This window comes from Oncorhynchus masou, chromosome 19 (assembly GCF_036934945.1).
Source record: "Oncorhynchus masou masou isolate Uvic2021 chromosome 19, UVic_Omas_1.1, whole genome shotgun sequence".
NCBI classification, from domain to species: domain Eukaryota; kingdom Metazoa; phylum Chordata; class Actinopteri; order Salmoniformes; family Salmonidae; genus Oncorhynchus; species Oncorhynchus masou.
In genome coordinates, this window is record NC_088230.1 from 4,860,321 (window position 1) to 4,886,186 (window position 25,866).

At 42.1% G+C, this 25,866-nt stretch overlaps 1 protein-coding gene across 1 annotated transcript in view; it reads right to left on the reverse strand.

The window, feature by feature from the left end:
* The window catches only part of LOC135505505 (protein lin-9 homolog), a 33,575-nt gene extending 10,031 nt beyond the window's left edge, over positions 1-23,544 (reverse strand). The window contains exons 1-2 of the mRNA XM_064924582.1: positions 23,514-23,544; positions 3,090-3,122 (exon numbers count right to left, since the gene is read on the reverse strand). Of these exons, the coding sequence (XP_064780654.1) occupies positions 3,090-3,122; positions 23,514-23,544 (64 nt within the window). The remainder of the gene's footprint in view (positions 1-3,089; positions 3,123-23,513) is intronic.
* Between the last annotated feature and the right edge of the window lie 2,322 nt (positions 23,545-25,866).

Sequence of the window (25,866 nt, forward strand, 5' to 3'; positions counted from 1 at the left end):
TTCCCCTTAAACCATTCAAGTGTTGCTTTAGCAGTATGCTTAGGGTCATTGTGCTGCTGGAAGGTGAACCTCGGTCCCCGTCTCAAAAACCTCGGTCCCCGTCTCAAATCTGGAAGACTAAAACAAGAATTTCCCTGTATTTAGCGCCATCCATCATTCCTTCAATTCTGACCAGTTTTCCAGTCCCCACCGATGAAAAACATCCCCACATCATGATGCTGCCACAACAATTCACTGTGGGGATCGTGTTCTCGGGTGATGAGAGGTGTTGGGTTTGTGCCAGACAGCATTTTCCTCAATGGCCAAAAAGCTCAACTTCAGTCTCATCTGACCAGAGTACCTTCTTCCATATGTTTGGAGAGTCTCCCAACTTCCTTTTGGTGAACACCAAACGTGTTTGCTAATTTATTTCTTTAAGCAATGGCTTTTTTTCTGGTCACTCTTCCGTAAAGCCCAGCTCTGTGGAGTGTACGGCTTAAAGTGGTCCTATGGACAGATACTCCAATCTCCACTGTGGAGCTTTGCAGCTCCTTCAGGGTTATCTTTGGTCTCTTTGTTGCCTCTCTGATTAATGCCCTCCTTGCCTGGTCCATGAGTTTTGGTGGGCAGCCCTCTCTTGGCAGGTTTGTGGTGGTGCCATATTCTTTCCATTTTTTAATAATAGATTTAAATGGTGCTCCGTGGGATGTTTCGGATACTTTTTTAAAACTCAACCCTGATCTGTACTTCTACACAACTTTGGAGAGCTCCTTGGTCTTCATGGTGCCGTTTGCTTGTTGGTGCCCCTTGCTTAGTGGTGTTGCAGACTCTGGGGCCTTTCAGAACAGGTGTATATATACACCGAGATCATGTGACACTTAAATAAAGTCCACCTGTGTGCAATCTAACTAATTATGTGACTTCTGAAGGTAATTGGTTGCACCAGATCTTATTTAGGGGCTTTTTTAAACAAAGTTATTTTTTTCCCATTTCAATTTACAGATTTGGAATATTGTGTATGTCCATTACATGAAATCTAAATAAAAATCCATTTAAATTACAGGTTGTAATGCAACAGAATAGGAAAAACACCAAGGGGGATGAATACTTTTGTAAGGCACCGTCGGTGACAGGACTAGTTTCCACACTATTGCTTTATCAAGTCTCCTGCGATCATTGGTCATACAGGAAAGGAGACAAGAAGAGTAAACTACTTAACAGATTTTTACCACATCATACATTGAGGATGACATAAGTTAATAAAGTCCATCGACTCAGACTATTTGATGACTACAGTATAACAATTGACAAGTTAAGACTTCAGATTGGCTTAGTAACTGGTCTACGACACATCCCTTGCGTGTTGCATTTTTAAGCCAGTCATTCGTGAATCTACTAAAGGCCTAATCCAATGAGGTACTGACATCTCCAACCTCTCAATCTCCGTGGGGGTCGCAGAAAGTGGATGTTTTCGGTTCTCAGGGATACAGTATTTTCAACCTAACTTCCATTTCCCCTGAAAAACAGATGTGGGAACTCCACAACAAACATAGCAGGTTTTTTTTTTTTTAACACTTGCTACGTTTGTTTCCCTCTTGAAGAGGTTGGTAACCTCAGTTCAAACACATTTGCAATACATACAGAGCTTTCAGAAAGTATTCACATTTTGTTAAGGCCGAATTTAAAATTGATTAAATTTAAATTGTGTCTCACTGGTCAACACCAAATATCCCATAATGTCAAAGTGGAATTATGTTTAGAATATTTTTGCATTTAATGAGAAATTAAAAGCTTAAATGTCTTGAGTCAATAAGCATTCAACCCCTTTTATGGCAAAAAAGTTCCATAAGTTGCATGGACTCCCTCTGTGCAATAATAGAGTTTAACATTACTTTTATGACTAACTCATCTCTGTACCGCACACATACAGATAATTGTAAGGTCCCTCAGTCGAGCAGTGAATTTCAAACACAGATACAACCACAAAGACCAGGGAGGTTATGCAATGCCTCTTAAAGGGTACCTATTGGTAGATGGGTAAAAAACAAAAAAAAGCTGAAACGTTATATTCCTTTGAGCATGGTGAAGTTATTAATTACACTTTGGATGGTGCATCAATACACCCAGTCATTAAAAAGACAGGCGTCCTTCCTAACTCAGGAAGGAAACCGCTCATGGATTTCACTCGGTCAATCAATTGTGACTTTAAAAGCAGTTCTCCTGAGGATGGATCAACAACATTGTAGTTACTCCACAATACTAATCTAAAAGTGAGTTAAAAGAAGGAAGCCTGAACAGAATAAAAATATTTCCAAAAATATTGCAATAGGCACTGAAGTAAAACGGACAAAAATGTGACAGAAAAATGTCTGGGGAAATCCAACAACACATCACTAATTAACACATATTTTAAAGCATGGTAGTTTCTGCATCATGTTATGGGTATACTTGTCATCGGCAAGGACTAGGGAGTTATTTTAGGTTAAAAAGAATAGAGCTAAGCACAGGTAAAATCCTTGAGGGAAACTGGTTCAGTCTGCTTTACAACAGCCACTGGGAGCCAAATTCACCTTTCAGCAAGAAACTAACCTAAAACACAAGGCCAAATCTACACCGGAGTTGGTTACCAAGAAGACACTTGCTGAATGAAAGATTTACAGTTGACTTAAATGTGCTTGAAAATCAATAGCAAGAAAAATGTCTGTCTAGCAATGCTCAACAATGAACTTGACAGAGCTTGAAGAATGTAAAAAATAATGAGCAAATATTGTACAATCGAGGTAAGCAAAGATCTTAGACTTACCCAGAAAGACTCTCAGCTGTAATCACTGCCAACAGTGATTCTGTATTGACTTAGGAGTGTGAAAACATATGTAAATAAGATTTGTATTTAATCATCAATAAAATTGCACTTTTTAAAATAAAAGCGGGTTGTTTTCTCTTTGTCATTATGGGGCATTACGTGTAGATAGGTGAGGATTTTTGTGTATCCATTTTGAATTCAGGCTGCAACAACAAATTGCAGAATAGTCAAGTGGTTTGAATTCTTTCTGAATGCACTGTATACTTACACACAAGGATAATCAATACAATGTTTTAAGATACAGTACCTTTCAGACTGACAAGTGCCTCGGCTGAAGAGCCTACAATCAAGAGAAGAGGGAATTAGGCTAGACTTTACCATGGAACTTAAAAAAATATATTTAAAAAAAAATGCAGTAGGGATGTGCATCTTTCCCTTTCAAGACGATGCATTACGCATATGGGCTCCGATAAGTACAGGAAAAATCTATTTCAGTTTGAAACTATTCGATGCGATCAGAGAACGAGTCCTGCTTGGCTACGCAGTCATTGGTGAACAGACTACAGAAGGGGTCTTAGGATGCACCCCAGTGAGGCCCCATGTTGAGGATCAGCATGGCAGGTGTGTTGTTGCCTACCTTTACTAACTGGGGGTGGCCAGTCAGGAAGTCCAGGATCCAGTTGCAGAGGGAGATGTTAAGTCCCAGGGTCCTAAGCTTACTGATGAGCTTTGCGGGCACTACGTTGTTGAATGCTCAGCTGTAGTTAATGAGCAGCATTCTTAACCTCTCTGGGATATGTGGGATGCTATAGCGTCCCACGGAAAATGCAGAGCGCCAAATTCAAATAAATTACTATGAAAATCAAACTTTCATGGAATTACACATGCAAGATAGCAAATTTAAGCTACACTTGTTGTGAATCCAGCCAACATGTCAGATTTCAAAAAGGCTTTTCGGCGAAAGCAAACAACGCTATTATCTGAGGATAACACCTCCGTAAACAAAGAGAGAAAAGCATATTTCAACCCTGCAGGCGCGACGCAAAACTCTGATATAAAAATATAATTAATGCCTTACCTTTGATGAGCTTCTTTTGTTGGCACTCCAATATGTCCCATAAACATTACAAGTGGTTCTTTTGTTGGATTAATTCCGTCGATATCCAAAATGTCAATTTATTTTGCGCGTTTGACACAGAAAAACACCGGTTCCAACTTGCGCAATGTGACTACAAAATATCTCAAAAGTTACCTGTGAACTTTGCCAAAACATTTCAAACTACTTTTGTAATACAACTTTCGGTATTTTTTTACGTAAATAATCGATAAAATTGAAGACGGGATGATCTGTGTTCGCATATCTTTTAAAAGATTTTGCTAAACCTCAACATCTAAATACTCTCCTCAACCCGCTTCACCCAATGTAGCGTGGATCTGCTTTTTTTATTCTAAAGTACTTATATTTACTTCGGATCCGGAACCCCTCAACTGAAGCTAGCCAACTACGAGCTATCAGTCAGCAAACCATTGCTAGCCGTCATCAGCTAACCTTTAGCTCGGAAAGCTCTCGCCAGTTAGAACAACGCGACTCCAACCAGAGCATAACGGACCTATTATTTTTATCCCCGGATTCCCACCGCAAACGGAATATTTTCATCTGATCTTCACAACTAGCTAACCGCAACCCCGGATGACTACTCCTGGCTAGCATTTCCATCCACTTAGCTTGGAGCTAGCCCGGCCAGAGCTCCTGTGCTACCACCGAAGCATACTCCTGGGCTACAATATCCGGACCCACGACCGGTCTATCGATGTCACCGCATGAAGAGGCATAAACAGACTTAACCCCATCTCGACGTCCCCCAAAGGCTAACTTACAAGCCCTTGCTATCTGCTTACTTGTTAATTCAGCCTGCTAACTGCTAGCCTGCCCCGGTCTACTAACTGCTAGCTTGTTTAGCCCGGTCTGCTAACTGCTAGCTTGTTTAGCCCCGGCCTACTAACTGTTAGCACAGGCCTGCTAACTGTCTGAATCGCCGCGTCCCCAGCCAGCCCAACCACTCACTGGACCCATATTTATTTTCAATCTCTTTCTGATTTTTAATTCGATTATACCTTCCGGTAACCTGCCTCACCTAATGTGACACGGAATCGCTATAATTTTTTTATTTTTAGAATGCATTCAATAACTTCCAGAAGCTAACCAGTTAACAAGCTACAAGCTATTTAGTCATTGTTAGCCACTGCTTGCGGCTTTTACCTTCTTTCACAGCCAGCCAGTTTTTTTAGCCTGGATAATACTCACCAGTCTAGCTTCCCTGCCCCATCTACCGCTGCCCCCTGGACACTGTGATCACTTGGCTACATAGCTGATGCCTGCTGGACTGTCCATTAATCACGGTACTCCATTCTGTTTGTTTATGTTTTTATCTGTCGGCCCCAACCGCACTCAGGCTCTGTGTGTAGTTAATCCGACCCTCTCTGCCTAGTCAACGCCATTTTACCTGCTATTGTTGTGCTAGCTGATTAGCTGTTGTCTCACCTACTGTTTTAGCAAGCTCTCCCAAACAACACCTGCGATTACTGTATGCCTTGCTGTATGTCTCTCTCAAATGTCAATATATGCCTTGGATACTGTTGTTCAGGTTAGTTATTGTTTTAGTTGTTTTACTGAATATAATTCTACCACGCCCAGAAATCTGCTCCGTTTATTCTTTGTCCCCAACGCTCTAGGCGACCAGTTTTGATAGCCTTTAGCAGCACCCTCATACCACTACTCCTCTGTTCCACGGGTGATGTGGAGGTAAACCCAGGCCCTGCATGTCCCCAGGCACCCTCATTTGTTGACTTCTGTGATCGAAAAAGCCTTGGTTTCATGCATGTCAATATCAGAAGCCTCCCCCCTAAGTTTGTTTTACTCACTGCTTTAGCACACTCTGCTAACCCTGATGTCCTTGCCGTGTCTGAATCCTGGCTCTGGAAGGCCACCAAAAATTCTGAGATTTCCATACCCAACTATAACATTTTCCGTCAAGATAGAACTGCCAAAGGGGGAGGAGTTGCAGTCTACTGCAGAGATAGCCTGTAAAGTAATGTCATACTTTCCAGGTCCATACCAAAACAGTTCGAACTACTAATTTTAAAAATGACTCTCTCCAGAAATAAGTCTCTCACTGTAGCCGCCTGCTACAGATACCCCTCAGCTCCCAGCTGTGACCTGGACACCATTTGTGAATTGATCGCCCCCCCATCTATCTTCAGAGTTTGTTCTGTTAGATGACCTAAACTGGGATATGCTTAACACCCCGGCAGTCCTACAATCAAAGCTAGATGCCCTCAATCTCACACAAATCATTAAGGAAGCCACCAGGGAGAACCCAAAACCTGTAAACAAGGGCACTCTCATAGATGTCATCCTGACCAACTGGCCCTCCAAATACACCTCCGCTGTCTTCAACCAGGATCTCAGCGATCACTGCCTCATTGCCTGTATCCGCTACGGATCCGCAGTCAAACAACCACCCCTCATCACCGTTTAAACGCTCCTTAAAACACTTCTATGAGCAGGCCTTTCTAATCGACCGGGTATCCTGGAAGGATATTTGTATTTTTTTTAACATTTATTTAACTAGGCAAGTCAGTTAAGAACAATTTCTTATTTTCAATGACGGCCGCGGAACAGTGGGTTAACAGCCTGTTCAGCTCGGGGATTTGAACTTGCAACCTTTCGGTTACTAGTCCAATGCTCTAACCACTAGGCTACCCTGACCTCATCCCATCATTTGAGGATGCCTGGTCATTCTTTAAAAGTAACTTCCTCACCATTTTAGATAAGCATGCTCTGTTCAAAGAATGCAGAACTAAGAACAGATATAGCCCTTGGTTCACTCCAGACCTGACTGCCCTCGACCAGCACAAAAACATCCTGTGGCGGACTGCAATAGCATCGAATAGTCCCCGCGATATGCAACTGTTCAGGGAAGTCAGGAACCGATACATGCAATCAGTCAGGAAAGCAAAGGCCAGCTTCTTCAGGCAGAAATTTGCATCCTGTAGCTCTAACTCCAAAAAGTTCTGGGACACTGTAAAGTCCATGGAGAACAAGAGCACCTCCTCCCAGCTGCCCACTGCACTGAGGCTAGGTAACATGGGCAACACCGATAAATCCATGATTATCGAAAACTTCAACAAGCATTTCTCAACGGTTGGCCATGCCCTCCTCCTGGCTACTCCAACCTCTGCCAACAGCTCCCCCTCGCATCTACTCGCCCAAGCCTCTCCAGGTTCTCCTTTACCCAAATCCAGATAGCAGATGTTCTGAAAGAGCTGCAAAACCTGGACCTGTACAAATCAGCTGCTCTTGACAATCTGGACCCTCTATTTCTGAAACTATCCGCCGCCATTGTCGCAACCCCTATTTACCAGCCTGTTCAACCTCTCATATCGTCTGAGATCCCCAAGGATTGGAAAGCTGCCGCAGTCATCCCCTCTTCAAAGGGGGAGACACTCTGGACACAAACTCTAAGGTCTTCGAAAGTCAACAAACAGGTCACTGACCATCTCGAATCCCTCCGTACCTTCTCCGCTGTGCAATCTGGTTTCCGAGCCGGTCACGGGTCACCTCAGCCACGCTCAAGGTACTAAACAATATCATAACCGCCATCGATAAAAGACAGTACTGTGCAGCCGTCTTCATCGACCTTGCCAATGCTTTCGATTTTGTCAATCACCATATTCTTATCGGCAGACTCTGTAGCCACGGTTTTTCTAATGACTGCCTTGCCTGGTTCACCAACTACTTTGAAGACAGAGTTCAGTGTGTCAAATCAGAGGGCATGCTGTCCGGTCCTCTGGCAGTCTCTGAGGGTGCCACAGGGTTCAATTCTCGGGCCGACTCTTTTCTCTGTATATATCAATGACGTTGCTCTTGCTGCTGGCGATTCCCTGATCCACCACTACGCAGACGACACCATTCTGTATACTTCCGGCCCGTCCTTGGACACTGTGCCATCTAACCTCCAAACGAGCTTCAATGCCATACAACACTCCTTCCGTGGCCTCCAACTGCTCTTAAATGTTAGTAAAACCAAATGCATGCTTTTCAACTGTTCGCTGCCTGCACAAGCACGTCCGACTAGCATCACCACCCTAGATGGTTCCGACCTAGAATATGTGGACATCTATAAGTACCTAAGGGTCTGGCTAGACTAAACTCTCCCTCCAGACTCATATCAAACATCTCCAATCTAAAATCAAACCTAGAGTCGGCTTTCTATTCCGCATTAAAGCCTCCTCCACTCACGCCGCCAAACTTACCTAGTAAAACTGACTATCCTACCGATCCTCGACTTCGGCGATGGAAGCTATTTTGTAGATGACAATACTCTACTCAGCAAACTGGATGCAGTTTATCACAGTGCCATCCGTTTTGTTACTAAAGCACCTTATACCACCCACCACTGTGACCTGTATGCTCTAGTCGGCTGGCCCTCGCTACATATTCGTCGCCAGACCCACTGGCTCCAGGTCATCTACAAGTCCATGCTAGGTAAAGCTCCGCCTTATCTCAGTTCACTGGTCACGATGGCAACACCCACCCGTAGCACGGGCTCCAGCAGGTGTATCTCACTGATCATCCCTAAAGCCAACACCTCATTTGGCCGCCTTTCCTTCCAGTTCTCTGCTGCCTGTGACGGGAACGAATTGCAAAAAAAAAAAAAAAAAATAAGCTGAAGTTGGAGACTTTTATCTCCCTCACCAACTTCAAACATCTGCTATCTGAGCAGCTAACCGATCGCTGCAGCTGTACATAGTCCATCGGTAAATAGCCCACCCAATTTTACCTACCTCATCCCCATACTGTTTATATTTATTTACTTTTCTGCTCTTTTGCACACCACTATCTACCTGTGCATGACCATCTGATAATTTATCACTCGTGTTAATCTGCAAAATTGTAATTATTCGCCTCCCTCCTCATGCCTTTTGCACACAATGTATATAGTCTCTTTTTTCTACTGTGTTATTGACTTGTTAATTGTTTACTCCATGTGTAACTCTGTGTTGTCTGTTCACACTGCTATGCTTTATCTTGGCCAGGTCGCAGTTGCAAATGAGAACTTGTTCTCAACTTGTTCTCAGCCTACCTGGTTAAATAAAGGTGATAAAAAAACTACAGGAGTAAAACAAACTGTAGCATGCTTTCTGGTCACGTGCCTCTAACAGTACTCTTCAAGTGACCCTCATTCAAGATGGCCGTTCTTCTTCATTACACAAAGGAATAACCTCAACCAATTTCTAAAGACTGTTGACATCCAGTGGAAGCGATAGGAACTGCAAGAAGGTCCCTTAGAAATTCTGGATTCCCAATTAAAACCCATTGAAAAGAGAGTGACCTAAAAACAAAATCTCAATAGTTTGTCCTCGGGTTTTTGCCTGCTAAATAAGTTTTGTTATACTTACAAACATGATACAAACAGTTTTAGAAACTTCAGAGTGTTTTATATCCAAATCTACTAATAATATGCATATATTATCATCTGGGGATGAGTAGCAGACAGTTTAATTTGGGCATGCATTTCATACGGACGTGAAAATACTGCCCCTGTCACCAAGAAGTTAAGTAGGTGTTCCTTTTGTCCAGGTGGGAAGGGGCTGTGTGGTGTGCAATAGAGATTGCACCATCTGTGGATCTGTTAGGGCAGTATGCAAATTAGAGTGGGTCTAGGGTTTCTAAGATGACTGTGTTGACGTGAGCCATGACCAGCCTTTCAAAACAGTTAATGGCTATAGACGTGAGTGCTACGGATCGGTAGTCATTTAAGTAGGTTAGCTTGGTTTTCCTGGGTACAGGGACTATGGCGGTCTGCTTGAAACATGTAGGTATTACAGACTCAAATCAGGGACAGTTTGAAAATGTCGGTGAAGACACTTGCCAGTTGGTCAGTGCATTCTCAGAGTACACGCCCTGGTAATCCGTCTGGCCCTGGGGCCTTTTGAATGTTGACCTGTTCAAAAAGGTCTTACTAACATTGGCTACGGAGAGCGTGATCACAGTCGTCCGGGACAGCTGGTGCTCTCATGCATGCTTCCGTGTTGCTTGCCTCGAAGCGCGCACATTAGTCATTTAGCTCGCCCAGAAGGCATGTGTCAGTGGGCAGCTCCTGGCTGGACTTATTGTAGTCCGTAATAGAATGCAAGCCCTGCCACATCCGACAAGCGTTGGAGACGGTGTAGTAGGATTCAATCTTAGTCCTGTATTGACACGTTGCCTGTTTGATGGTTCGTCAGAAGGCATACCTGGATTTCTTATTCGCATCTGGGTTAGAGTCCCGCTCCTTTTAAGTGTCAGCTCTACCCTTTAGCGCAGTGTGGATGTTGCCTGTAATCCATGGCTTCTGGTTGGGTTATGTACATACAGTCATTGTGGGTACGAAGTCATCGATGCACTTATTGATGAAGCTGGTGACTGATACACCTCAATGCCATCGGATGAAACACGGAACAATTTCCAGTCTGTCCTAGCAAAACCGTCCCATCGCTAGCTGATCTGAGCACTTCGTATTAAGAGTCACTGGTCACCTGCTTTAATTTTTGCTTGTAATTATGGTTAGATTTGCCAAAGAGAGGGCAAGGGAGAGCTTTGTACGCATCTGTGTGCAGGGTAAAGTTTTTCCCCCTCTACATACCGGTAGAAATTAGGTAAAACGGATTTAAGTTTCCCTGCATTAAAGTTCCGGCCACTAGGCACACCGCCTCTAGATGAAAATGTTCTTTATTCTGATGGCCTTATTCAGCTCGTTGAGTGCCGTCTTAGTGCCAGCATCAGTTTGTGGTGGTAAATAGACAGCTGTGAAAAATATAGATGAGAACTCTCTCTGTAAATAGTGTGGTCTATATCTTATCATGTGATACTCTCCTTCAGGCGAGAAAAATCTTGAGACTTCCTTAATATTAGATTTTGTGCACCAGTTGTTATTGACAAATAGACACAGACCACCACCCCTTGTCTTACTGGAGGCAGCTGCTCCTGATTCAGTGACACACAAGATATTAGTTATTAATGTCCCATTGGTAGGATAGTCTTGAACAGAGGTCATCCAGTTTATTCTCCAATGATTGAACGTTGGACGGATGGTAGAGGCGTCCCCTGTATTGGTGTATTTTTTCATACGAATTAAGGGAATCTTGGCCTGTGCTGGTATCAGCAGTAAATCCTTCGCGTCCGACTCATTAAAGAAAAACAATCTTTGTCCAGTAATTGCTGTCCTGTATCCAGAAGCACTTTTCGGTCATAAGAGACAGTGTCAGAAACATTATTTACGAAATAAGTACAACCCCCCCCCCCCCTCCCAAAAAAACACAAAATAGCACAATTGCTTAGGAGCCCCTAAAACGGGAGCCAACTCCTCCGGTGCCAATATCCTACTACTAACTCAGCAGCATTAAAGTTCTTGACACAAACCGGTGTGCCTGCCACCTACTACCATTCCCCGTTCAAAGGCACTTAAATGGTACACATACACAATCCATGTCTCAAGGCTTAAAAATCTTCCCCATACTGAATGATGTCATTTGTTTAATCCACTGAGGGATCATAGCTTCCACCTGGTCAGTCTGTATGTCAAGGACAGGGCAGGTGTCCTTAATGTATATAAACATACAGTGTACAAAACCTTAATAACATATGTGGGGCCCCGTGTTGAGGATCAGTGTGGCAGAGGTGTTGTTGGCTACCTTCACCATTCTCAAAATCCAAAGATTTTCACCGTTTGGAAGTTTTTACAGTGATCTCTTGCGCTTTTGCCATGTTGTGCACCTAGGAAATGATCAACTTCACCCGGTATACCTAAAAATGACCATATACACTGATTGTTTGAAGTACAAAACTGCTCCATACCCAATCAGCAGGTAGGCTGTAGCCAGATGAGTTGTTTCCAGTAGCTTAATTTTATATACCATTTGACTTGGTAGTGTGTAAAAGTTTTTTTATTGGTCGCAAGAGTGCCAGCGGAATGTGGTGTTGTTGGTCAAGTAAGTTTTTTGTTGACAATTAGATTTTTACAATTATTTATCTACATCAAAATGTGCGATTCGGCAAACATTTTCTGAAGGAGGCAACAACACCACAGAAATGCCCCAGCCTGTGTGTGTCAGAGATTGACATACTGGGGAGGTTGTGGAAACCTTCAGGGCCAGTCGATCATTCCTGTCAGTGGCCCGCTTGGGCCAGTGAGAAAAAAATATTGTAATCATGCCATTTTGAATCTAGGCTAGATTTTTTTTTAAATAACAGACAGATACCCGAAGCTGTCGATCATCACACGTTGGGTGTACACATACAGCCTATAGATAATCTGTCAGGCAGAGAGATCGTGCAGCTCTCAAACAGCTGGTTGTAGCATGAGGCAAAGACCGACAGTAGTAGGGGTAGGAAAGATGTTCCGTGTTATGATTAGCGGTGTAGTATTATTTTTTTAGGTGAGGGAAGGCACACTTTAAATGATTTATCATGAGAGGCCCATAAACAATGCCTAGTAATGTGCATGCTCCAAGAAAGGTTCAAATCTCACCTTTCTGGTAAGAATAGTTATAGACTTGCTGAGGTGTTCTCACTTGAGGACAAGGCTCAAGTACACAGTACAAATATGATAAAAGATTTCATATGATCCATTTCCTATTCAACAAAACTGTATGAATAAGGCTTGAAATGACTTAAGCTTTCTAAATAAAATAAAAATATGTAAATATATTTAAAAATAAACATATATATATTTTTTAAATGTAACTAGGCAAGTCAGTTAAGAACAAATTCTTATTTACAATGGCGGCCTACCACAGCCAAACCCAGTCGATGTTGGGCCAATTGTGCACCGCCCTATGGGACAATCACGGCCAGATGTGATGTAGCCTCGATTGGAACCAGGTACTTCAGTGATGCACTGAGATGCAATGTCTTAGACCATTGCGCCACTCGAACCATGATCAGTTTTTATTACGGATGTAGGCGCTTTCATTTGTTTCCCACGGCTTCAATTGAAGGGTGTTGTCTGTTGCGCTTGTTGCAGTAAAACCATGTGCAGTTATTATGAGCAAACCCAGTTTTTGGTCCTTGAAAATTACAATTAAGTTGTGGAAAAACTTGTTGAATTTGATTTGCCAATGTCTGTATAAACCCTCGCTCAGCCCGCAAACAAAGCATTAAATCACCTCATCACTTCATTCACTTTCCAGTTACATTTTAGCCCGGTGTGACACTGGCAAATTTACCTGAGTGTCAAGCCCTGCTGTGTGTGGTGCGCGTAGGGCCTATACCAATGTCTAGCCGTTAGCGATCCTTACAATAACCAAACCCAGTGGTCGCCAACTGGTCGATCGCATTCCTAGTCGATCAACAAATATTTCTGTAGAAAAGGCAACGAACGATAAAGGCTTACGTAAGCAGTGTTCCCATGAGCTTCCATGACCCTGGCCACAGCCAAATTTAATAGGTTACTAGCCTAGGTAAGATTTAATAACTTTTAAAACCATGACCACAGAGAGACTCAACGAATACAGGAAAGAGCTGCTGTTTTTATGAGTTCATGTTAAAGTTTATATTCAGCACTATCACTGTTTTAATTCAACACTATTACTAAACACTTCTCCGTACTTCTGCTCAGGCTGCAGCTGCAATGAATGAGTAGCCAAGTATCGAAAGCCCAGCGTTTTATTATTATTAACAGCTCGTCATGTTGATTTTAATATTAAGGAATATTTAACATTCTCTGGTCATAGGAACAACATGAATTTGTGGATGAGACATGCGGTTCGACTCGAGTTTCACCATCAGGTGGAAGACGGTGTCCCCGCTCTCTGGTCTGTCTCACTGGAGGAAAGGAAGGAGAGAGCAGGGACCGTGAGAGGCGGTTGGGAAAATTTGTTTTGAACAGTCATCCAAATCGGAATACCAAGTCGGAAACTCGGGCATCTTTCTTGAGCTCCGACCTGAAGATCACTGACTTTGTGATTTGACCTCATTGACAATCAGATGCAGGTACCATCAGTACAGTAAAATAAAAAAGCAAATTATTTCAATTCATGCTCTACAAGATCTCAACCAACTGATCCATTTCATCAAAGCTCGAGTTTTGAAAAATAATATGGTCTGGTTTACAATATTGGTTTACAATATTGGCAGGCCAATCATAAACCCAATATGATAATGTATTAGGCCTACTGCCCAAACCTCATTCCTACAAAACTGTTTGTGTGAGGTTAAGGTAAAACTGCAAAAGTGATCTTGACCCAGAAAAGGTTGGTGACCACTGGCTTAACCCTTTTCGGGCAATTGAAAGGTATCAACAACGTAACCTATGCCGTAACCTAATCCAGTGGCCATTTGTGTAGAAAACTCCATCACAAGTATGCTACAACACCACTAGCCACACAAGTCTGGATGGTGCGCACCTGAACAAAAAAGGTAACACAAAAAAGACCTCAATGCGGTTTAAGCATTGTTGTTCACTTAGAAGAACAACAAAATTGGATGTTTTATTAAATAGATTTTTTAAATATTTTTTATTTATTTTACTAGGCAAGTCAGTTAAGAACAAATTCTTAGTTTCAATGACGGCCTAGGAACAGTGGGTTAACTGCCTGTTCAGGGGCAGAATGACAGATTTGTACTTTGTCAGCTCGGGAATTCGAACTTGCAACCTTCCGGTTACTAGTCCAACGCTCTAACCACTAGGCTACCATGCCGCCCCATTGGGATTTGTTGTCGTCACAACTGGTGTAGACTTCACAGTAAACGCTTGCTTACCTTCCCAACATTGCAGAGTTTAAAGATAAAAATAGTAAGAACAGGAAAAAAATAAAATACACAAGAATGGAGCTATTCAGAAAGTTCACACACACTGACTTTTTCCACATTGTGTTGCAGCCCGTATTAGTATAAATTAAGATGTTTGTATCACTGGTCTACACACAATACCCCATAATGTCAAAGTGGAATTAATATATATATATATATATATTCTTAAATTAATAAAAAGTATTCAAACCCTTTCTTACGGCAAGCTACAATACATTCTGGAGTAAAAATGTGCCTAACAAGTTCGGGGAGTGTTTGGCCGGGGTAGGCTGTCATTGCAAATAATTTGATCGTAACTGACTTGCCTAGTTAAATAAACATTTTAAAAACTCACATAAGGAATCTAATCGTGTTTAACATTAAAAACAATGTTTAACTCATTTCTGTACCCCACATATACAATCATCTGTAAGGTCCCCCGATAGAGAAGTGCATTTCAAACACTGATTCAACCACAAAGATCAGGGAGGTTTTCCAATGCCTCATAAATTAGGGCATATATTGGTAGATGTGTTAAAAAAAAAAAAAAAAAAAAAAAAAAACTCTGACAATGAATATCACTTTGAGCATGGTGAAGTTATTCATTACAGTTTGTATCATTACACCCAGTCACCACAAGTACACAGGTGTCCTTCCTAACTCAGTTAACGGAAAAGGAAACCGCTCAGGGATTTAAACATGAGGCCAATGGTGACTTTGAAACAGTTGCAGAGTTTAATATAGTTTAATGGCTGTGATAGGAGAAAACTGAGGGCAGATCAACAACATTGTAGTTACTCCAAAATACTAACCTAAAAGACAGTGAAAAGATGGAAGCCGGTACAGAACAAACAAATATTCCAAAACATCCATCCTGTTTGCAACAAGGCATTAAAGTAATACTGCAACAAACAAAAAGTGGCAAAGCAATACTTTTTGTCCTGAATATGTTTGGGGCAAATACAATACATTACTGAGTACCACTCTTCATAATTTCAAGCATAGCCATATCATGTTATGGGTATGCTTGTAATCATTAAGGTCTGGGGAGATTTTCAGGGTAAGAAAAGAAACCGAAGTGAGCTAAGCACAATCTTAGAGGAAAAACTGGTTCAGTCTGCTTCCACCTGACACTGGGAGATGAATTCACCTTTGAGCACGACAATAACCTAAAACACATGGCCAAATATACACTGGGGTTGCTTAACAAAAAGACAGTGAATGTTTGAGTGGCCAAGTTACAGTTTTGACTTAAATCTACATGAAAATGTATGGCAAGACCTGAAAATGAATCAACAACCAATTTGACAGACCCTGAAGAATTTTGAAAGTAAAAAATAAATAAAAATGGGCAAATGTTGCATAATCCAGGTGTGTAAAGCGCTTAGAGTCTTACCCAGAATGACTCTACTCTAATGGCTGCCAAAAAGGTTATTCTACAAAGTACTGACTCAGGGGTGTGAATACTAATGTAAATGAGATACCTGTATTTAAATTTTCAATACATTTGCTAACTAATTGTAAAAACCTGTTTTCACCTTGTCATTATGGGGTATTTTGTGTAAATATATTTAATCCATTTTGAATTGAGGCTGAAATAACTTTTTGAATAAGAGGTATGAATACTTATAAAAGGGTATGAACAGTATGAAGAGTACCAGTACCACATCAGTGAGCATAAGTATGAGACATTTGAGGTAGATACAATGCATTTGGAAAGTATTGGCTCGAGTGGCTCAGCGTTCTAAGGCACTACAGACCCTGGTTCGATCCCAGGCTGTATCACAACCGGCCGTGATCCGGAGTCCCATAGGGCGGCACACAATTGGCCCAGCATCGTCCTGGTTAGGGTTCGGCCGGTGTAGGTCGTCATTATAAATTTAACTGACTTGCCTAGTTAAATAAATAAAAATTCAGACCTTGACTATTCCCACAGTTACATTTAGAGCCTTATAATCTACACACAATTGAGCTCGGCTGCATCCTGTTAACATTGACCATCCTTGAGAAGTTCCTTCAACTTGATTGGTGTCCACCTTTGGTAAATTCAGCTGATTGGACATGATTTGGAAAGGCACACACCTGGCTATATACGGTCCCACAGATGCCAGTGCATGTCAGAGCAAAAGCCAAGCCATCAGTTTGAAGGAATTGTCATTAGCGCTCCTAGAAATGATTGTGTTGAGGGGAAAGGTAGGTCCGGGGAAGGGTACCAAAAAAATCTCTGCTGCATTGAAGGTCCGTAAGAACACAGTGCCCTCCATCATTCTTAAATGGAAGAAGTTTGGAACCACCAAGACTCTTCCTAGAGCTGGCTGCCTGGCCAAACAGAGCAATATGGGGAGAAGGTCCTTTGAAAAAAAAAGAGCCAAACCTTGACAAAGAAAATATAAAAAACTAGGCCTATATCGAATCTTCCATTCCTCTCAATTTTTAGAAAAGGCTGTTGCGCAGCAACTCACTGCCTTCCTGAAGACAAACAATGTATACAAAATGCTTCAGTCAGTTTTTAGACCCCATCATAGCACTGAGACTGCACTTGTGAAGGTGGTAAATGGCCCTTTTAATGGCATCAGACCGAGGCTCTGCAACTGTCCTCGTGCTCTTAATGCTGCTTTTGATACCATCGATCACCACATTTTTTTGGAGAGATTGGAAACCCAAATTGGTCTACACGGACAAGTTCTGGCCTGGTTTAGATCTTATCTGTCGGAAATATATCAGTTTGTCTCTGTGAATGGTTTGTCCTCTGACAAATCAACTGTAAATTTCGGTGTTCCTCAAGGTTCCGTTTTAGGACCACTAGTGTTTTCACTATATATTTTACCTCTTGGGGATGTCATTCGAAAACATAATGTTAACTTTCACTGCTATGCAGATGACACACAGCTGTACATTTCAATGAAACATGGTGAAGCCCCAAAATTGCCCTCGTTAGAAGCATGTGTTTCAGACATAAGGAAGTGGATGGCAGCTAACTTTCTACTTTTAAACTCAGACAAAACAGAGATGCTTGTTCTAGGTCTCAAGAAACAAAGAGATCTTTTGTTGAATCTGACAATCAATCTTAATGGTTGTACAGTCATCTCAAATAAAACTGTGAAGGACCTCAGCTTTACTCTGGATCTCTCTTTTGAAGAACATATCAAGACTGTTTCAAGGACAGCTTTTTTCCATCTACGTAACATTGCAAAAATCAGAAACTTTCTGTCCAAAAATGCAGAAAAATAAATCCATGCTTTTGTCACTTCTAGATTAGACTACTGCAAAGCTCTACTTTCCGGCTACCCGGATAAAGCACTAAATAAACTTCAGTTAGTGCTAAATACGGCTGCTAGAAACCTGATTAGAACAAAAAAAAATATCATATTACTCCAGTGCTAGCCTCCCTACACTGGCTTCCTGTCAAGGCAAGGGCTGATTTCAAGGTTTTACTGCTAACCTACAAAGCATTACATGGGCTTGCTCCTACCTATCTCTCTGATTTGGTCCTACCGTACATACCTACACGTACGCTACGGGCACTAGACGCAGGCCTCCTAATTGTCCCTAGCATTTCTAAGAAAACAGCTGGAGACAGCTTTCTCCAATAGAGCTCCATTTTTAAACAGACTCGGTCTCAACCTTTAAGTCTTTACTGAAGACTTGAGTGATCCCCCCTTGGGTTGTGCCGTGGCGGAGAACTTTGTGGGCTATACTCAGCCTGGTCTCAGGATGGTAAGTTGGTGGTTGAAGACATCCCTCTAGTGGTGTGGGGGCTGTGCTTTAGCAAAGTGGATGGGGTTATATCCTTCCTGTTTGGCCCTGTCCGGGGGTGTCCTCGGATGGAGCCACAGTGTCTCCTGACCCCTCCCGTCTCAGCCTCCAGTATTTATGCCACAGTAGTTTATGTGTCGGGGGGCTAGGGTCAGTTTGTTATATCTGGAGTACTTCTCCTGTCCTATCCGGTGTCCTGTGTGAATTTAAGTATATTCTCTCTCTCTCGCTCTCTCTGAGGACCTGAGCCCTAGGACCATGCCTCAGGACTACCTGACATGAGGACTCCTTGCTGTCCCCAGTCCACCTGGCTGTGCTGCTGCTCCAGTTTCAACTGTTCTGCCTGTGATTATTATTATTTTACCATGCTGGTCATTTATGAACATATTGGCCATGTTCTGTTATGATCTCCACCCGGCACAGCCAGAAGAGGACTGGCCACCCCTCATAGCCTGGTTCCTCTTGAGGTTTCTTCCTAGGGAATTTTTCCTAGCCACCGTGCTTCTACACCTGCATTGCTTGCTGTCTGGGGTTTTAGGCTGGGTTTCTGTACAGCACTTTGAGATATCAGCTGATGTACGAAGGGCTATATCAATACATTTGATTTGACAGGGAAGTGACCAAGAACTCGTTGGTCACTCTGACAGCGCTCCAGAGTTCTTATGTGGAGATGGGAGAACCTTCCAGAAGGACAACCTTCTCTGCAGCACTCCACCAATCAGGCCTTTCTGGTAGTGGCCAGAGAAGACACTCAGTAAAAAATGCACATGACAGCCCGATTGGAGTTTGCCAAAAGGCATCGAAAGGACTTTAAGAGAAACTTTAAGAGAAACAAAATTCCCAGATGAAACCAAGACTGAACTCTTTGGCCTGAATGCCAAGCGTCACGTTTGGTAGAAACATGGCACCATCCCTATAGTGAAGCATGGTGGTGGCAGCATCATGTTGTGGGGAGGTTTTTCAGAGGCAGGGTCTGGGAGACTAGTTGGGCTCAAGGGAAAAATGAACAGAGTAAAGTACAGAGACATCATTGATGAAAACGGCAGGGTAGCCGGGTAGCCTAGTGGCTAGAGCGTTGCGAGTTCAGACCCCCGAGCTGACAAGGTACAAATCTGTCGTTCTGCCCCTGAACATGCAGTTAACCCACTGTTCCCAGGCCGTCATTGAAAATAAGAATTTGTTCTTAACTGACTTGCCTGGTTAAATAAAGGTAAAATTAAAAAAAAATTTTTTTTTTAAAAACCAGGACATTAGGGGTGAAGGTTCACCTTCCAACAGGACAAGGACCCTAAGCACAGCCAAGATAACGCAGTAATGACTCCAGGACAAGTCTCCTTTGACTATTGGATGTACTTATAGGCACTATAGTATTGCCAGCCCAATATCGTGGGTTGATAAGCTTGAAGTCATAAACAGCACTGTGCTTCAAGCATTGAAGAGCTGCTGATTTGTAAACTCAGTAAAGTGCTGTTTGAATGAATGCTTACGAGCCTGCTGCTGCCTACCACCGCTCAGTTGGACTGCTCTATCAAATCATAGACGTAATTATAATATAAAACACAGAGAAATACAAGCCTTAGGTCATTAATATGGTCAAATCCAGAAACTATCATTTTGAAAACAAAAACGATTATTCTTTCTGTGAAATACGGAACCAATCCATATTTTATTGAACGGGTGGCAACCCTAAGTCTAAATATTCCTATTACATTGCACAACCTTCAATGTCATAATTATGTACAATTCATTACGGTCTTTGTTAGGAAGAAATGGTCTTCACACAGTTCGCAACGAGCCAGGCAGCCCAAACTGCTGCATAAACCCTGACGCGAATGCGCTTTTGTTAAATCATCACCCGTTCGGCGAAGTAGGCTGTGATTCGATGATAAATTAAAAGGCACTACATTGATTATATGCAACGCAGGACAAGCTAGTTAAACTAGTCACATCATCAACCATGTAAAGTTAACTAGTGACTATATTAACTTCATGCGACGAGCAATCAGGATCCTATTTATAGCCTCAAGCTCATTAGCATAACGCAATGTTAACTATTCATGAAAATCGCAAATGAAATTAAATAAATATATTTGCTCTAAAGCTTAGACTTTTGTTAACAACACTGTCATCTCAGATTTTCAAAATATGCTTTAACCATAGCTAAACAAGCATTTGTGTAAGAGTATTGATAGCTAGCATAGCTATAAGCCTAGAATTCAGCCAGCAACATTTTCACAAAAACAAGAAAAGCATTCAAATAAAATCATTTACCTTTGAAGAACTTCAGATGTTTTCAATGAGGAGACTCTCAGTTAGATAGCAAATGTTCAGTTTTTCCTGAAAGATTCTTTGTGTAGGAGAAATCGCTCCGTTTTGTACATCACTTTTGGCTACCAAAAAAAAATAAAAAATTCAGTCACCAAAACACCAAACTTTTTTCCAAAATAACTCCATAATATCAACTGAAACATGGCAAACGTTGTTTAGAATCAATCCTCAAGGTGTTTTTCACATATCTCTTCATTGATATCGTTCGTGGAAGTCTGCTTTCTTCTCTGAATTAAATGGAAAAATACTTGCAGCTGAGGTTTACGCACCAATTTCGATGCAGGACACCGGGTGGACACCTGGTAAATGTGGTCTCTCATGGTCAATCTTCCAATGATATGCCTACAAATACGTCACAATGCTGCAGACACCTTGGGGAAACGGCAGAAATTGTGGGCTCTCTCCTTGCGCAATCACAGCCATAAGGAGACATTGGAAAACAGTGCTTCAAAAATTTTGCTCATTTCCGGTTTGAAGTTTCATCTTGGTTTCACCTGTAGCATCAGTTCTGTGGCACTCACAGATAATATCTTTGCAGTTTTGGAAACGTCAGAGTGTTTTCTTTCCAAAGCTGTCAATTATATGCATAGTCAAGCATCTTTTCGTGACAAAATATCTTGTTTAAAACGGGAAAGTTTTTTTTAATCCAAAAATGAAATACTGCCCCTAGAGTTCAAAGAGGTTAAGATTGATTGTTAAGTTTAATTCTTGCTAGCAACTTACCTTGGCTCCTTGCTGCACTCGCATAACAGGTGGTCAGTCTGCCACGCAGTCTCCCCTTAGATTGCAATGTAATCGGCCGTAATCGGCATCCAAAAACGCAGATTACCGATTATGAAAACTTGAAAAAGTTGAAGGGTCTAAATACTTTCCGAATGCACAAAGGAAGGGTAAAGTGACTAGGCATCAGAACAGATCAGAGTAAAATGAACAGAGTAGTAGCAGCAAATTATGTGTAAGTGTATGTGTGGTGTCGGTATGCGCGTGTGAATGAAGCTTATGTGAATGTGTGTGGGTTTTGTGTGTGAGAGTGAATACAGTTGAAGTCGGAAGTTTACATAATTAGGTTGGAGTCATTAAAACTTGTTTGTTTTTCAACCACTCCACAAATTTCTTGTTACAAACTATAATTTTGGCAAATCGGTTAGGACATCTACATTTTTCCAACAATTGTTTACAGATAGATTATTTAATTTATAATTCACTATCACAATTCCAGTAGGTCAGAAGTGTACACACACTAAGTTGACTGCACCTTTAAACAGATTGGAAATTTCCAGAAAATTATGTCATGTCATGAAACCACACAGCCGTCATACCACTCAGGAAGGAGACGTGTTCTGTCTCTTAGAGATGAACATACTTTGTTGCGAAGTGAACAGCAGCAAAGGACCTTGTGAAGATGCTGGAGGAAACAGGTAAAAAAGTATCTATATCTACAGTAAAACAAGTCCTACATCAACATAACCTGAAAGGCCGCTAAGCAAGGAAGAAGCCACTGCTCCAAAACCACCATAAAAAAGCCAGACTACGGTTTGCAACTGCACAGGGGGACAAAGATCGTACTTTTTGGAGAAATGTCCTCTGGTCTGATGACAAAAATAGAACTGTTGGGCCATTTTGACCATCGTTATGTTTGGAGGAAAAGGGGGGGGGGGGGGGGCTTGCAAGCCAAAAAACACCATCCCAACTGTGAAGCACGGGGATGGCAGCATCATGTTGTGGGGGTGCTTTGCGGTAGGAGGGACTGGTGGACTTCACAAAATAGATGACATTGTGAGGAGGAAAAGTATGTGCATATATTGAAGCAACATCAGTCAGGAAGTTAAAGCTTCCAAATGGACTATGACCCCAAGCATACTTCGACAGTTATGGACAACAAAGTTAAGGTATTGGAGTGGAGAATTAATTGAAATAGCTAGCTCTATGTATTTGAGATTTATTTATTTTACCTTTATTTAACGAGGAATGTCAGTTAAGAACAAATTATTATTTATAATGACAGCCTACCCCAGGCAAACGCTGGGCCAAATTTTGCACCGCCCTAGGGACTCCCAATCACAACCTGATGTGATAGTCTGGATTCAAACCAGGGACTGTAGTGATGCACTGAGATGCAGTGCCTTAGACCACTGAGCCAATCGGGAGCCCACAAAATACAGTTGATACAGTCCACCCCATACAGAAAAATGTCAAGACAGCAAGCCAACACAGTATAACGCCTCACATCACCCGCTAGACAGCTGTTCTGTCAGTGTCTTCAGCTGCTGAATAGGCGGTTTGTTTTTAGATAGCATAAAGAAACCTAACTATATATTTTAGGGAATAATGGATAATGTAAGCAACTAGCTAACTAAATGTTTTATTACAACAACAGTAAGTTAGACCTCTCATCGTGATTGGGTAATTATTATCCCATAAATTAGCGTTAGTTACCCCCTTGGCTCAAAAATGTGAGTGGATAGAAAGATTCAGAAACAAGCACAACTCAGCTAGCTAGCGTGAGCTAGTTTAGTCTTTAGCGAACGGACTACAAGGTTGCTATAATTTCGCTAGCCATTATGGCCATCGCCTAATTATGTTTAGTGTAGCTGGCTAACGTTAGCAAATAACTAGCTAGCTAACCTTAGTAACTAACAAGCATTATTAGCTCACTAGCTTTTGAGTCTAGAAATCGTGAGCTTATAAACACTTCATTGGGGGAGGGTGCGACCAGTATTCAGTGAATAATAACTTATCAGGTTTTAAACAACAAATTACCTCAGAATGGCATTGGTAGCTTAAACATGTTGTAAAATTCGTGTTATTACTTACTCTCATCAAACAGCTGGTCCATCTCCGCCATCTTGAATAAACCGCGCCGTTTTTTCAAAGATGTATTGTCAAGATGCATTCTGGGACAGAGGGTGTCTGGAGCATACAACTAACTCAGCGGTCATTATAATAAACCAGTACATTATTATTTTCAGATATATAGTTTATGGAAAGGGCTGTTCAAATTGGGTTACAATGAAATTAATGTATTTAGCCATAGTTATAAATCTTTGAGAAGACTGGCACAGACCTCAAACGTCCTGTCTGAAGGGGGGGGGTCCTGTTCCCTGTTGTATAATTCATCCACACAAATAAGACAAAAATACATGAATGAGAATGCTGTTTAAATTGCCTGACCACGCAGAGAATCTCCCCTTGTTTCACACAGGATTCAAAGGATACCCCCAAATGACAGACATGCAGTAAGTGGGCCACCTGGGGATGTTTGACATATTAGGTGTAGACATTAATTCTCCAGACATACTGTACATGCAACCCCAGAAGTTATCAATAAGTCATGACAAGATTGATATTACACCAACAATTACTCCAAGTAAATCATTTATTTCACAGAATGTGGTCTAAATGCATTTAGCACAAACTAATACCTTAACTGTGCCAAATTGCAGTTAAGAGTAAACAGAACATTGCTTTTACCTCAAATACTACCTAGGACTATGGGTACACATGTACAATTTTACAGACAAGTCATTTTATATTGTTTTCTAATGAGAATCTCTTTCCACAGGTACCTCAATTCAGCCGTTCTGAAAGGCAACCTCTGAACTCATGATCCACAGTCTTATTAGTAACTTAGTAAAGACTGAAACAGGTAAGTACTGAGTTGCATAAAACCAAGGCCAATACATCAATCCAATTTATAGCTATCTGCTATTGCAATAAGCCAGGTATATAGTGGCAAGGATTTTAAAACATAACATGGTGGGAAGATGGTAAAGGGGGGCAAAGATGTCCTTTGTTGTGGGGGCGTGGGCTGGAAGCGGTGGGTTGCTACGTGGTCAGCTGGATCTTTTTGGAGGAGTGGTGGTGGGCTACTACGGCCCCCTTTACCACAGGGACGTCTGGTAGTTGAACTTGATCTTTAGCAGGTACTTCAGGTTCACCTGTGCCACGTCATGCATAATGTCTGGAGGAGGAAAGGTTAAGGGAAATAGAGACTAGGGAGTACAGTACGGGGGCATGGCATAAAATTAAACGCAAGTTACATTCCTGGAGCAAAAAAACACATTTAAGTCTTGACAATATGACATGTCAACTCAGCAAAAAAAAAAAAAAAAGTCCCTTTTCAGGACCCTGTCTTTAAAAGATAATTCGTAAAAACCCAAATAACTTCACAGATCTTCATTGTAAAGGGTTCAAACACTGTTTCCCCATGCTTGTTCAAGGAACCATAAACAATTAAACCATAAGGAACCATAAACAATTAATGAACATGCACCTGTGGAAAGGTCGTTAAGACACTAACAGCTTATAGACGGTATGCAAGTAAGGTCACAGTTATGAAAATTTGGGACACTAAAGAGGCCTTTCTACTGACTCTGAAAAACACCAAAAGAAAGATGCCCAGGTTCCCTGCTCATCTGCGTGAACGTGCCTTAGGCATGCTGCAAGGAGGCATGAGGACTGCAGATGTGAGATGCCTAAGACAGAGCTACAGGGAGAAAGGACGGACAGCTGATCATCCTCGCAGTGGCAGACCACGTGTAACACCTGCACAGGGTCAGTACATCCGAACATCACACCTGAGGGACAGGTACAGGATGGCAACAACTGCCCGAGTTAGACCAGGAACGCACAATCCATCCATGAGTGCTCAGACTGTCCGCAATAGACAGAGAGGCTGAACTGAGGGCTTGTAAGCCTGTTGTAAAGGCAGATCCTCACCAGACATCACTTGCAACAGCGTCGCCTATGGGCACAAACCCACCGTCGCTGGACCAGACAGGACTGGCAAAAAGTGCTCTTCTCTGACGAGTCAAGGGTGTCTCACCAGGGGTGATGGTCGGATTCACGTTTACCGTCAAAGGAATGAGCGTTAAACCGAGGCCTGTACTCTGGAGTGGGATCGATTTGGAGGTGGAGGGTCCGTCATGGTCTGGGGCGGTGTGTCACAGCATCATTGGACTGAGCTTGTTTTCATTGTAGGCAATCTCAATGCTGTGTGTTACAGGTTAGACATCCTCCTTCTTCATGTGGTACCCTTCCTGCAGGCTCATCCTGACATGACCCTCCAGCATGACAATGCCACCAGCCATACTGCTCGTTCTGTGCGTGATTTCCTGCAAGACTGGAATGTCAGTGATCTACCATGGACAGCGAAGAGCCCGGATCT